Below are 15,366 nucleotides of genomic sequence, written 5' to 3'. Positions count from 1 at the left end.
AGGCCTCTCCTCCTAGAATCTGTATCCTCACATGGCCTTTCTTCTAGGTATGTGTACAGATGGAGAGATCTCTGGTATCTCTTCCTCTTCTTACAAGAACATCAGTCCTATCAGATTAGGGCCTCACCCTTATGACCTCATTTTTTTTTCTTCAAATTTTTATTTAAATTCCAGTTAGTTAACATACAGTGTACTATTAGTTTCAGGTGTGGAATTTAATGATTCAGCACTTACATACAGCACCCCATGCTGATCACAGCAAGTGCACTCCTTAATCACCGTCACCTATTTAACCCACCTTCCCTCTGGTAACCATCAGTTTGTTCTCTACAGTTAAGAGCTTATGACCTCATTTAACCTTAATTTCCTCTTAAAAATTTCTGTTTCTAAATACAGCCACATTGTGGGTTAGGCTTCAGTGTAGGAATTCACATAGGAATTCATGGTAGGAGGACACAATTCAGTCTATAACACAGTTTACCAGGAAGACATAACAATTCTAAATAAGTACACATCTAACACAGTTTCAATATGGATGAAGAAAACGGATAGAGGGATCAGTGAATTCACAATTATTGTTAAAGATTTTAGTAACTAATAGAACAATTAGAAAATCAGGAAAAATATAAAAGATCTGATGCTACACCCAACAAATACAGAGTAAATATTCTTCTGAAGCACACATGTAATGTTCACAAGGACAGACTATATGGTGGACTATAAAATGTCTCGATATTGTTCAAAAGACTAAATCTCACAGAGTATATTCTTTGATCACAACAGAATTAAATTAGAAATCAGTAACAATAAGATACCTAGAAAAAACTCAAATATTTGGAAATTAACATGCTTCCAAATATCAAATTACAAGGAAAATTAGAGGGTATTTTGAATTGCATGATAACAAAAACACAAAATGTCAAAATATGTAGATGCTGCTGATGTCGTTTTTACAAGGAAGTTTGTAGCTTTAAACACCTATTTTAGGAAAGAATACAGCTTTGAATAAGTTTTTATCTTAAGATGCTGGGAAAGATTAAACCCAAAGAATAATGAAAGAAATAATGAACAGCAAAAATCACTGAAATAGAAAACAGATAAATAAAAGAGAAAATGAACAAATCCAAGAGTTGATCCTTTGAAAAGATTAATAATTGATAAGCCCTCTGGTGATACTGGTCAAGAAAAGCAAGGAAACATAAATTATAAATACCATGAATGAAAGAGGAAAGATCAGCTCAAATCCTACAGACATTAAAAGAATATTAATAGTAGGAACAATTTTATGCCACTAAATTCTGCAGCTTAGATAAAATGGACAAATTCTTTAAAAAATCTGAATAGTTGTAAAATTCATAAGGAAACTGAATCAAACAACTTTCTTAGACAAAGCTTTAGGCCTAGGTGGTTTCAGTACTGAATCTATCATGCATTTTTTGTGGAAGAAACAAGTCACACAAACTTTTCCCCAAAAATAGGAGCACTTTTAATTCATGTTATGAGGCCAGCATAACACTGAGGCCTAAAACCTGACAAAAACATATAAGAAAATTATGAGGTGGGACTTCTAGTATGGCAGAATGAATAGCCTGACAAGTTCTCTTCCCCCAAAGCAGCAATAAAACTGGATAAAATGGTCAAAGCAACTATTTCAGGACCCTGAAATTAATCAAAGTTACTTAAAACAGCAAAGCAGTTATTCATGAAAATCAGTAGAACCATATGTTAAGAACAATGAGAGCCTGTTCTACAAAGGGACAAGCTATGATAACTAGCAGCTTAACCACCAGAGAGGAGTGGAACTTGGACAAACTCTATACCCAATGCCATCATCAATAACAGTAGCAAACTCAGTGGCATACAGACGAGGTAAAATAGTGGCTCAGATAGTCTGTGGATTTATTCAAGGCTAGGCAAAAAAATGAATTGGCAGACTATCCAGAAATTTATCAAGGAGATCTGGGAAATAAGATAGTCATAGTGCTGGGACACCTGGGTGGTTCAGTCAGGTAAGCGTCTGCCTTCGGCTGAGGTCATGATCCCAGGGTTCTGGGATCAAGTTCTGCATCAGGCTCCTTGCTCGTCAGGGAGCCTGCTTCTCCCTCTGCCTGCGGCAGCCCTCTCTTTCTCTCTGACAAATAAATTAATTAAATCTTAAAAAAAGAAAAAAGATAGTCATAGCGCTCTAATAAACTCTCCACATATCCAAGCAGCACGCAAATATAGAGGAGATCATGAAAGGGCACAGAAATTAAAAGCCAAGGCAGACAAAATAAACAGAATACTACTAGAAACAAAAAGACAATTCATAATGTTAAAAAGGCCAATTCATTAGGGGGGAAAAAAGCAATTACAAATATATACATATCTAAGAATCAAGCCTTAAAGTACATGAAGTAAAATTTGGCAATTACAGCAAGAGATTTCAATACCCTACTCCCAATACTTGACAGAACTACTAGACAGAAAATCAGCAAGCTAACTGAAGACTGAAACAACACTATTAACCAACTTGACTTAACAGTCTATCCAAAGACAACATAGTATATATTCTGTATATATAAAACAAGTCTTATAACTCTATGAGGACTAAAACTATACTAGGTATGTTCCCCAACCACACTGGAATTAAGTTAAAAAAATCTACACCTAGAGGGGCACCTGGGTGGCTCAGTCATTAAGCGTCTGCCTTGGGCATTCTGGGATCAAGCCCCGCATCAGGCTCCTCTGCTGGGAGTCCGCTTCTTCCTCTCCCACTCCCCCTGCTTGTGTTCCCTCTCTCGCTGGCTTTCTCTCTCTGTGTCAAATAAATAAATAAAATCTTAAAAAAAAAAAAACACCGAGAAATTTGGGATATCCCCAATTAAGCAGTTCTCTTTTAATTAACTGATGGGTTGAAGAAATCTACAAGGGAAATTATAAAATATTTTTAATTGAATGAAAAGGGAAAAACAATATAAATCTGTAGGATGTAGCTCAAGTGGTGCTTAGAAGAAAATTAATAGCTTTAAATCCTATGGGGGAAAGAAATCAAGCTCACAGATGCAAAGAACAGATTGATGTTGGCCAGAGATGGGAGTTGGGGAATGGGCAAAATGGGTGAAGGGAGTCAATATTTAAAAGCTTCTAGTTATAAAATAAATCAATAATGGGAATGTAATGTATAGCATGGTGACTACAGTTAATAATACTGTATTGCATATTTGAAAGTTGCTTAAAAGTTCAAGAAAAAAAATTCTGTAACTATGTATGGTGACATTTTAACTAGATTTATTGTGATCATTTCACAATATATCATTTCACAATATATACAAACATTGACTCATGTTGTACACCTGAAACTAATATAATGTATAATAAAATTTTAAAAATAGAAAAAAATGTCTACAGAAAAAAGGAGGGTCAATAACATGAGCTTCTACCTTTAGAAACTAAAAAAGTAAATAAAAAGCAAGCAAAAGGAAGGAAACAATACAGATTAGAGTAGAAATTAACAAAATACAAAACAAAAAACAGAAAATCAATAAAGTCAAAAGTTGGTTCTTTGAAGAAATTCAACAAAATTGACAAGTCTTTAGGTAGTCTGAGCAAGAAAAAAGACATAAATTAACAAGATTAGAAGTGAATGAGGGGGACATAATTATTCACTCTTCAGAAATGAAAAGGACTAAGGGAATGTAATAAGGAACTACATGCCAAGAAATTAGATAATTCTGACAAATTTCTAGAAAGACACAATTGCCAAACTGACTCAAAAAGAAATAAAAAATCCATACAGATCTATAATAATTAAATAAATTAGTAATTAAAAATCTTCCTACAAAGAAAAACTCAGGCATAAATGGCTTTCTTGGCAAATTCTACCAAGTATTTAAAAGAATAAATAATGACTATCTTTCATAAACTTGTTCAGAAAATAGGGGAAGGAATACTTCCCAACTCATCCCATGAAGCCAGTATTACCTTGCTACCAAAGCCAGACAAAGACATCACAAGAAAAGAATTCTGTGTGCAAAAAATTCGATAGAATCCATAAAACAAACAAAACTATTAGAACTAATAGAGTTCAACAAGGCCACAAGATAAAAGGTCAATATAAAAAACCAATTGTATTTCTACAATTGATTTACATATTTAAAGAAGAAACATTACCAGTCTTTCAGAAAAATGGGAACAGTTCCTAATTCATTCTATGAGGCCATTATTAGCCTGAAACCCAACTCAGACAAAGACATCACAAGAAAACTACAAATTAATATCCTTCTTAAAATCAGACACAAAAACTTTAAATTATTAGCAAACCAAATCTAGCAACATAAAGGGATTATTTACCCTGACCAAGTGGGATTTATTCCAGGAATTCACAGCTCGTTAAACATGAGAAAATTAATTTAATACATCGTAGTAATGAAGGACAAAAAATGACATCATCTCAGTAGCATTTGACAAAATCCAACATCCATTCATGATACTCAAAAAACTAGAAATAAAAAGGAACTTCACCAACCTGACAAAGGACATCTAAAAAAACTTAGAGCTAACATTGTATGTAATGAGGAAAGACTGAATATTTTCCTCTTAAGATCAGGAACAAGGTAAGGATATCCACATACTACTTTTTAAATTTAATTTAATTTATTTTTATTTTTGTTCCAGTAGAGTTAACATACAGTGTTATATTAGTTTCAAGTGTACAATATAGTGATTCAGCAATTCTATACATTACTCAGTGCTCAACATAACTGTACTCTTAATCTGCTTCACCTATTTCACCCTTGCTCCCACCCACTTTCCCTCTGATAACCATCAATTTGTTCTCCATAGTTAAGGGTCTGTTTCTTGATTTGTTCTTTTTCTTTCTTTGTTTTGTTTCTTAAATTCCACATATGAGTGAAATCATATGGTATTTGTCTTTCTCTTATTTCACTTAGTATTCTATTCTCTAGATCCATCCACGGATCCATCCATTCTTGCAAATGGCAAGATTTTGTTCTTTTTCATGGCTGAGTAATATTCACGCGTGTGTGTGCATGTGTGCGTGTGGACACGCACTTAAGATATATATATACCATATCTTCTTTATCCATTCATCTATAGATGGACACATGGGTTGCTTCCATATCTTGGCTATTGTAAATAATGCTGCAGTAAACATAGGAGTGCATATATCTTTTTGAATTAGTGTTTTCCTATTCTTTGGGTAAATATCCAGTTCTAGTTGTCACTTTTATTCAGCATTGTACTGGAGGTTCTAGTCACTGCAATAAGCTAATATAAGAAAATGAAAGGCATCCACATTGGAAAGGACTAAATAAAACTATCTTCATTTGCAGATGACATGATGTAGAAAATTCTGAAGAGTTCACACCCTTTCTGCCCCCACAAAATCTGCCAGAACAAAGAAATAACTTTAGGAAGATCACAGTATATCAGATCAATTTACAAAAATCAGTTATAAATGTGGCATGTTTACATAATAGAATATTATCCAGCCATAAAAAGAAAAGAAGTCCTAATACATGCTATACTATGGATGAACCTTCGAAACAGGCTCAGTGAAAGAAGCCAGACACAAAAGGCTATATATTATATGATTCCATGTATATAAATGTCCAGAAGAGCAAATCCAGAGACAAAAAGTAGGTTAGTTGTGGCCAGAGACTGGGTAGAAAGAGAAATGGAGACAGGGTTTCTTTTCAAGGTGATGAAATTTTCTGGGATTAGATACTGGTGATAGCTGCACAATTGTGAATATACTACAAACCACTGGAAATAATACCCCAAACCACTAACTTAAACACCTTAAAAAGATGAATTTCATGGGATATGAATTGTGTCTAAATTTTAAAATCTTTCTATACATTAGTACATGAACAACTCTGAAAATGAAAATAAAAAATAAATTTAATTCACAATAGAACAAAAGGGATAAACTTAACAAAAGAAGCACAAACTTGTACAAAAGAGGAAAGTTAGAAGACTTACACTATCATATTTCAAAACTTAATAAAATGATGCTATAATCAAAACAGTGTGGTATTAACATAAGGATAGGCATAATGATCAATGGAACAGAACTGATAACCCAGAAATAAACACTTACATTTAGAGTCAATTGATTTTTGACAAAGATGCCAAGGTAATTCAACGGGGAAAGTATTTTTCCCCATAAATAATTGCTGAGACAATTGGATATCCATATGCAAAAAGATGAAATTAGATTCTTAACTTACATCATATAGAAAATTTACTCAAAATTATAAATTTAAATGTAAGAGCAAAAACTGTCAATTTTTTAGAAAAAAATATGAGAAAGTCTGCAAGACAACAGTACACAGATATGACACACCAAAGCACAAACTTGAAAAAGGACTGGTAAGAGTGTTTCCTGAGAAGTCCCAAGTGTTTACCTCTCCTACTTCAAAGATACCTAATACTAAGTCTGAAATTAGGTCAAAATAAAAAGTTAAACAAAAAAAAAGATATGGTACTGATTGGTTACCTAGTATAAAGACCACTGAGATCTTCTCAGTTAAGGAGATCTTATTTGATGAATGCTCACTATTATTACTAGCATCATCCTTTCTGTCATCCAGCATAGAGGCTCAGATTCATCTTCGTTAACCATCTCTCTTATCAAATCAGTCATCAAATTCTGTGGATTCTATCCTCACACAACATGGCTCATATCTTTGTTCTCCCTTTTCCCCCTATTTTAAAAAATTGAGATATAACTGATATGACTTTATATTAGTTTTAGATGTACAGTATAATGATTTGATATAAGTATATATTATAAAATGATCAAAGTTCTTGCTTTGTTTCAGTGGAGGACAGAAATGCTAAAAAAATTAGACTTTGTTAGAAAAATAAAGGAGTATGGATGCTAAAATTTTAAGTATAACTACTAACAAATATAAACATAATGAATAACTTCCAAATTAATAGGGGGAATAAAGAAAACTGTAACAGAAGGAAAAGAGAATAAAAAACACAAGAAAAAGAAGGATAAATACAAACACAAAACAAATGGTAGAAATAAATCCAAATATTGCACATTATAATAAGTAAAAGTAGATCAAGTTTACCTATTAATAAAAGACAGAGACTCTGAAATTGGATTTTAAAATTCCAGCTACATGCTATTTAAATAAACATGTCAAAGACAGAATGACACGCAAATGTTGAAAATAAAGGAATGGGAAAAGTTGTAACAAGCAAATACCAACAAGAAGAAGAACAGTATTTAAGTAAATAAATATTTAATAGAAAAAAATAACAAATTAGTAAAGAAACAGGCTCTTAACTATTGAGAATAAACATGGTTACCAAAGGGGAGATGGCTGGGGGATGGGTGAAAGAGTAATGGAGATCAAGGACTACACTTGTCATGATGAGCACAGGGTGATGTATGGAATTGTTGAATCACTGTATTGTATGCCTGAAACTAATATAGCACTGTTGATGACTATACTGGAGTTAAATATTTCTTAAAAAATGCATGCAACGCAAAAAAAAAAAAAAAAGATATCTTGCTAGGAGATTGTGCTTAGTCACTTCTTTCTCAACATTATCCCATTCTCATCTCTAATAAGAACTTTGACCCTCCTTAAAAAAAAAAATAAGAAATTTCACTGAGACTAGTAAAGTCCCATTGTACCCCCGCCAGGAGCTTGAAAACGGTAAGAAATTTTTAAGAATATTATTTGTGTTGAGTCTTGTGAAAATAAATAAAAGAAATATCATTAAACATTAAATAAACACTATCACCCTCCATAAGAAGCCATAACTCACATTCCCCAACAGGAAGAAGCTTACTTTATATACCCTAACAGAAGGAAGGAAGGAAGAACTTCTTCCTACCCAGCAACAGCCCAGCCACTACCCTCAGCCAATGAGAAGCCATAACAGCCCCTTCTAGCTTCCTCCTTTCACCAGAAAAGCAAGCCCCTCTCCTCTTTTCTAGCCTTGCCTGTGGTTTGCCATCAGTTAGCTTGTCCCCAGTTCCACTTCTCTGCTATTCCCAAATAAGCTCATTTTGCTTGTAAAATAGCTCACTTTTGTTTTTATTTTTTTAAGGTCAACAGTCTTTAAAGTTAACCTTCATATGTATTTAGCAAACCTTTTCTAATTGGGTAGAAGCTGATTTTCATTCTTGGAGTGAAAATACAGATTTCTTATCTTATACTTTTTAAAAAGGTTTAACTTTTCTTCCACCAGAATATAAAAAGGTGCATAAATACAGGTGAAGTAGAGGGTAAGCAGAGAATCAGGTAACATGATCAGATTTACATTTTATAGCCGTCTGTCCGTATGGCTGCTGCTAAAGAATCACAGAGGGCGGGGACAACCGAAACTGTCAACTGAAAAACACAGACTACAAAGCAATACATACACACTTGGCCCTTGAACAGTACAGGTTTGAACAGTGTGGGTCCACTTTCATGTGGATTTTTTCAATACAGTACAGTACAGTAAATGTATTTTCTCTTATGATTTTCTTAATAACCTTTTCTTTAGCTTACTTTATTATAAGAATACAGTTTGTAATACATATATAAAATATGGGATATTGGTAAAACTTCCAATCACTGGTAGACTATTAGCAGTTAGGTTTTTGGAGACTCGAATGTTATATATGGATTTTTGACTGTGCGTGTGGGGGGGAGGTGGTGGTCAGCACCCCTAAGCCCCATGTTGTTCAAGAGTCAAATGTATAGGACTATCTATCTTCAGCTCTAAAAAAATACTGGAACCAAGCAACTATACTAAAATTAGCAGTCATTATATTTGGTAGAATTATTGGTAATTTCAATTTTTTCTTCATACTTTTCTGGATCTTTCAAAATGATTACAATAAACATAGTATTTTTATGATGAAGAAAATGTTACTTTAAAAAAGTAGACATTTCTATAAATTTTCTTTAAATAGGAATAGAAAGGAAATCTGAATATTTTAAGATACAAAAATTCACTAACTATTCTTTCATGGAAATTCAACAGTATTTCAAATGGATTAAGTACTGAAAACAAAATTTGATTGCTTTCAACCTTTATGATTTTAAAAGCTCACCTAAATATTCTGGTGTGGTATTTTCTTCTAGGAACTTGATCAAAATGCCACTGAAAAAGTCCAGGCAATGTTCACAGCCATTGACGAGCTCCTGTATGAGCAGAAGTTGAGTGTGCATACTAAGAGTCTACAAGAAGAGTGCCAACAATGGACATGTAGCTTTCCTCACCTCAGGTATTGAAGCCCTACAGTTGGCCTGTATTCATGGCTAACACTAAAACCTGAAAAGTAGATATCCAAAAAAGCTTCTGTTCTAAAATCTTTATGGGCTTGGTTTTAATGAATGTAAATAAGGCCATCTGGTGTACAGACTCAGTTGAGAGGAAATTCAAGTTGAAGGAAGTCTCTTGGAGTTTTCATAACTACCACTACGTTGTCCTAATTGAGTAAAATAATTTCTATACCAGTAGCTGAGATCTGTGTATTATGGCTGTCCAAACAGCTCTTCTTTTGAGCAAGAGGGTCAGAAAATGTGTTTGTTTACACTGTTTACAAGAAAATTCTTATGTATACCTGAAAACAGACATAAGCTGTTAGGAAACTTTTCTCAGAAACCCCATTACTGTACTTATGACTTAAAATTTATACTTAAAACTTATAAAGCCTCATGTTCTTAAGAATATAATTCATAGTTTTCACTAATTTGGACTGGCTTTCATCCATTTTGGCAGATTTTATGAAGATTATTGTAGAGGATGGAGGGAAAATTACAAATGTTTGCTCAGTTTCCTTGGATTTTTTCAACAGTGGGAGGCTATAGCTTTATCTTTTCCGTCTCCATTCTTTGGAAGAGAGCTATACCTCTAATAAGACTCTGGATTCATATTTTCTCTCAAGAATTATTCTTAATCAGTTTCAGACTAAGTATGTACTGGACTTTTATGTAGAGCCAGAGGATTTGTTCCAAAAATATCTACATTTTGTATGAATGACAGGTGAGGATGCTTAATTGTCTCTTTATGTTGTTCATTTGAAGGATTCTGGGTAGGCAGATAATCACTCCAAGTGAAGGTTATGGGCTGTATCCTAGATCCCCTTCTGTTGTTTCAGCTTCACATGAGGCAACGCTTTCTCAAGAAAGAGATTCTACTATGTAAGTATTTCTAATATGTAAGTATTTATGTATTCAAATGTGCAAGTGTTATATTCTGCCAGTTATACTAGGGGATTAAAAAACTTTTTACTTGTTGGTATTTAATAAAGCACAGAAAATTCTGTTAAGATTGACTATAGTTTTTGTGCATATAAGAATTTTATTATATAATTTTTTTTGTCTGAAAAGACAGACATTCCCTAGGGTTTAAGGATATTTTTGTTATTTAGATCCACCTCTAGGTCTGTATTTATATATATCTGTAAATACGGGCACTTCCTTCTTGAAATAAAGTGTAGATAGACTGGGTTAAAAAAATTTAGGGGTCTGAGAAACACACTTTAAAATTTTTTTGAGGGACGCCCAGGTGGCTCTGTTGGTTAAGCGTCTGCCTTCGGCTCAGGTCATGATACCAGAGTCCTGGAATTGAGTCCTGCATCAGGCTCCTTGCTCTGCAGGGAGCCTGCTTCTCCCTCTGCCTGCTGCTCCCTCTGCTTGTGCTCAAGCTCTCTCTCTCTCTGACAAATAAATAAATAAAATCTTTTTTAAAAAAGATTTTTTGAAAAAATTTTGAAAAAGTGTTTTTTCTTAAACATGTAATATTAATTACAACTTAATTTCTTTACAGAAATTAAACTATTAGTTTATTAGCTTAAATTGTGTGATTAGTATATTATTTAGAATAGCTAATTCTTTTGAATACCTCAGACTCTTTAAACAACAGCAAAATAAACCTAAATAGGATTATTCCGTTTTCTTACACCATACACAAAAATAAATTCAAAACAGATTAAAGGGGGCACCTGGTTGGCTCATCAGTTGAGCATCTGCCTTTGCCTCTGGTCCATATCCCGGAGTCCTGGGATCAAGCCCCACGTTGGGTCCTTGCTCAGTAGGGGTCTGCTTCCCCTTTCTCCCTCTGCCATTCCCCCCACTTGTCTACACTCTCTCTCTCTCAAATAAATAAATAAAATCTTTTTTAAAAATAGATTAAAGACCTAAATGTGAGATCTGAAACCATAAAAATCCTAGAAGAGAACACAGGCAATAACCTCTTTGACCTCGGCTGTAGCAACTTCTTTCTAGATATGTCTCCTGAGGCAAGGGAAACAAAAGCAAAAATAAACCACTGGGACTTCATCACAAAAAAATCTTCTGCACAGCGAACAATCAACAAAACTAAAAGGCAACCTATGGAATGGGAGAAGATATTTGCAAATGGCATATCTGATAAAGGGTTAGTATCCAAAATATATAAAGAATTTATAAAACTCAACACCCCCAAAATTAATAATCCAATTTAAAAATGGGCAGAAGACATGAACACAAATTTTTCCAAAGAAGACATACAAATGGCCAACAGACACCTGAAAAGATGCTCAACATCACTGGTCATCAGGGAAATACAAATCAAAACTACAATGAACTATTCCCTCACAACTATCAGAATGGGTAAAATCAACAATACAAGAAACAATGGGTGTTGACAAGCAATATGAAGAAAGGGAACCCTCTTTTTTTAAAGATTTTATTTATTTGAGAGAGAAAGATAGAGCAAGCATGACTGGGGGGGGGAGGTGCAAAGGGAGAGGGAGAAGCAGGCTCCCCACTGAGCAGGAACCCTGACAAGGGGCTCCATCCCAGGACCCTTGGATCACGATCTGAGCTGAAGGCAGATGCTTAACCAAATGAGCCCCCCAGGCGCCCTAAGGGAAACCCTCCTGCACTATTGGTGGGAATGCAAACTAGAGCAGCCACCCTGGAAAACAGTATGCAGGTTCCTTAAAAAGTTAAAAATAGAACTATCCTGTGATCCAGCAATCATACTACGAGATATTTACCCAAAGAATACAAAAATACCAATTCAAAGGGGTACATGCACCCCGATGTTTATAGCGGCATTATCTTCAATAGCCAAATTATGGAAACAGCCCAAGTGCCCATCAACTAATGAATGGATAAGGAAGATGTGGTGTATATATACATAATGGAATATTACTCAGCCATAAAAAAGAATGAAATCTTGCCATGGATGGATCTAGAGAGTATAATATTGAGTGAACTAAGAGAAAGACGAATACCATATGATTTTACTCGTATGTGGAATTTAAGAAACAAAACAAAACAAAGAGAAACAGTCTCTTAACTATAAAGAACAAACTGATGGTTACCAAAGTGGAGTTATGTAAGGGGGTGAAATAGGTGATGGGGATTAAGGAGTGAATTTGTGATGAGCACCGGGAGATGTATGCAAGTGTTGAATCACTATACTGTACACCTGAAACTAATATCACACTGTATATTAACTAACTGGAATTTAAATAAAACATTTTTTAAAAACCTAAATAGGATTATTTTAAAACCTATGTTTACCCTTAAATCTATTGTAAAATATCATAGTTTTAATTCTTTTGTTGTTGTTATTCCTAATTTTGTCCCCAAGACTGTAGTTTTACTTATTTGAATCACCTGCTAAGAGTTTTAGTAGAAGTAGTTTTGATGCCTTTTTGGACTTGTAGTAATTTCAAAAGACCACAAAGTAAAACATTACTGCATTAGACCAGTTTATGGTTATAGGACCTGGGTTATCAACTAAATTAGAGAATGGGATTTGTTTACTTTTCTCAAAGGATTTAAATTCAAGTTTCTTGTCACTAGGCTGAGCTTTCTTTTTAAATTTAAACCTCATGTATTACATCAATAAGCCTTTTTAAGTTTACTCTTTTTATATAACTTCCAGATTTTTACAAACTAATGTCTTCCACAGAAATGACGTATTCTTTAATTCTCACTGACCAGAATTACATAACTCATGTCATGTCATTACTATATTTACCTGACGTTAGTATAAAATTTATATATGCCTTATTGTTTTATAAGCAGTAGGTCCATTTAGACACTCATCTCCAAGGAAATAAGTAATCAAGCCTGAGCAATTAGCCCCTCTTTTTTTAGGATATCTGACTAAATCACTCTGCAACATTGCAAACTTCCTTTCTACTTGCTACCCCACTGCTGATTAGCCCTTCTTATTTTTGAATTTGCTTTTCTGGACTATTTGCTTACAGTTTTTAATTATTACTTTCATTTATGATACAGATAAACACCTATCTGTACTTCATACACAGACATATACCTAGATGAAACAAATTACCCAGCTTTGTTAACATACCACTTCTTATGGAAAGCAATAACAAACATAATCCATCATATTTACTTTCATGTAACCACTACTTTGTCCATACTTGTTATTTTCTTGAGTACCATTATGAACTCAGAGCATTTAAAAACATTTATATATTTTAATTAATCATAATTATTATTGATGCTCAAATTGTTACAACTTGGCCATCAAGCTAGTTCCTTTGTTTTTGTCTTGACTGTATCCTTGTGTTGTGGTTACAGTAGGATGTTCCAGGCTCATCTTTAATTTTTTTCTTCAAGACATAGAATCAGCTGAAATTTAAGGAGAACTACTTCTGTTGAGAGGCTAATAGTATTTGAGAACAAAATTTGGGTAGTGAAGGTCTGTAACTTGGTGCTGTCGCTATTTTACCACTTTTTGCTGTAGAAACTATGGAGGTATGATTTTTTTCAGTTTAACAAATCAATCTGCCATAAAATGAGGCTTATAAATGAGACTTTCTACAAAAATAATATTTCAAATTATATCCATTCTTGCCACCAACATTATATCAGATTTTCCTTTTAAAATTAAGGGTTGATCCTTTCTGTCTCCCACTTAAAAATCTTCAATAGCTTCCCACTGAATTTAAGATAAAAATGTAAAATTATATCATAAGCTGACTTAAGCCTACATCTCTATCATTGTCTTCTGTCATTCTCTCTCTCATTCATTAAACCTCCCACAGTGGCTTTCTTTAATGTCAGATGTACTAAATGTACTAAACAAGGTGTTTGGTCCAGTTTCTATTCTTGAGTTCTTGGGCCAGAGAAAAGTGGTACAATAAAAAAGACAAAAGTACAGTATTTTCTTCTTTGTATTTCTTAACACCTAGCACCAGTGATTACAACATGGTTAGCATTCTACGTTGTTGTTTTTTTTTTTTTTTTTACTAAATTAAAGCATAATGTACTTATATGATACCAAGTGATATGAACATGAATTTATGTATACATTGATATTATTATTGCAAAACAATGTTAGTGTCTAGGTCAAAATGGAATTCCAGGAGCATAACAGAAGACGGTGGCAGCATAAGGAGAAAACATAGGCAAAAAAGGACCATGAGAATATGAGTTTAAGGACATTTTCACTTGAAAAAAATTATGCACTTTACTGTTTCAAGTTAGCATAAGGAGCTGTCTACCTTTAGTTTAAATACATACCTCAGCAAAAATTAGCTAACTATAATACCTACTAAGATATTAAAGTGTATGACTATATGCAGAATTATAATCCTTGAAAACCACTAAAAGAATAGAGAGCACAGAATAGAAAAACCTTTGTGTAAATGGCCAAATGACTTTCAACAACTGTGTCAAGACTACACAATGGGGAAAGGACACTCTTCACCAAATGGTGCTGGGAAAACTAGGTACCCAGATGCAAAAGAATGAATTTGGAACCTTACCTTGCACCATATATAGAAATTAACTCAAAGCAGATTAAAGACCTAAATACAAGACCTAAGACTATACAACTCCTAGGATAAAACATAGGGGAAAAGCTTCAGGACAGTGGACTTGGCAATGATTTATTGGATATGACACTAAAAGCATAGGCAACAAAAGCAAAAATAAACAAATGGGACTATATCAAACTTAAAAATTTCTAAGCATCAAAAGAAACAGTCGATACACTGAAAAGGCAGCCTGTAGAATGGAGGAGAATATTTGCAAATCACATATCTGATAAGGGGTTAACATCCAGGATATAAGGGAACTTCTGCAACCCAACAACAACAAAATAACCCAATTAAGAAATGAACAAAGGGGCGCCTGGGTGGCTCAGTCATTAAGCGTCTGCCTTCGGCTCAGGGCATGATCCCAGGGTCCTGGATCGAGCCCCACATCGGGCTCCTCCGATGGGAGCCTGCTTCTTCCTCTCCCACTCCCCCTGCCTGTGTTCCCTCTCTCTCTGTCTCTCTCTCTCTTTCTCTGTCAAATAAATAAATAAAATCTTAAAAAAACAATGAACAAAGGACTAGAATACACAATTCTCCAAAGAAGATACATA

The 15,366-nt window shown here is 34.0% G+C and overlaps 1 protein-coding gene across 6 annotated transcripts in view; it reads left to right on the top strand.

The window, feature by feature from the left end:
* Positions 1 to 15,366, top strand: part of FAM149B1 (family with sequence similarity 149 member B1) — a 75,716-nt gene that overhangs the window by 15,439 nt on the left and 44,911 nt on the right. For all 6 annotated transcript variants that reach the window (XR_569871.2, XR_569872.2, XM_008696036.1 and 3 more), the window contains exons 4-5: positions 9,105 to 9,247; positions 10,050 to 10,166. Coding sequence is in view for 4 of the 6 variants with exons in the window: in XM_008696036.1 (XP_008694258.1) it covers positions 9,105 to 9,247; positions 10,050 to 10,166 (260 nt within the window). In the remaining 2 variants the exon portion in view is untranslated. The remainder of the gene's footprint in view (positions 1 to 9,104; positions 9,248 to 10,049; positions 10,167 to 15,366) is intronic.

Source organism: Ursus maritimus, unplaced genomic scaffold, assembly GCF_017311325.1.
Source record: "Ursus maritimus isolate PB19 unplaced genomic scaffold, ASM1731132v1 scaffold_7, whole genome shotgun sequence".
Taxonomy (NCBI): Eukaryota; Metazoa; Chordata; class Mammalia; order Carnivora; family Ursidae; genus Ursus; species Ursus maritimus.
The sequence above is the reverse complement of the archived record's forward strand: the minus strand, read 5'-3'. Positions and strand labels throughout refer to the sequence as shown.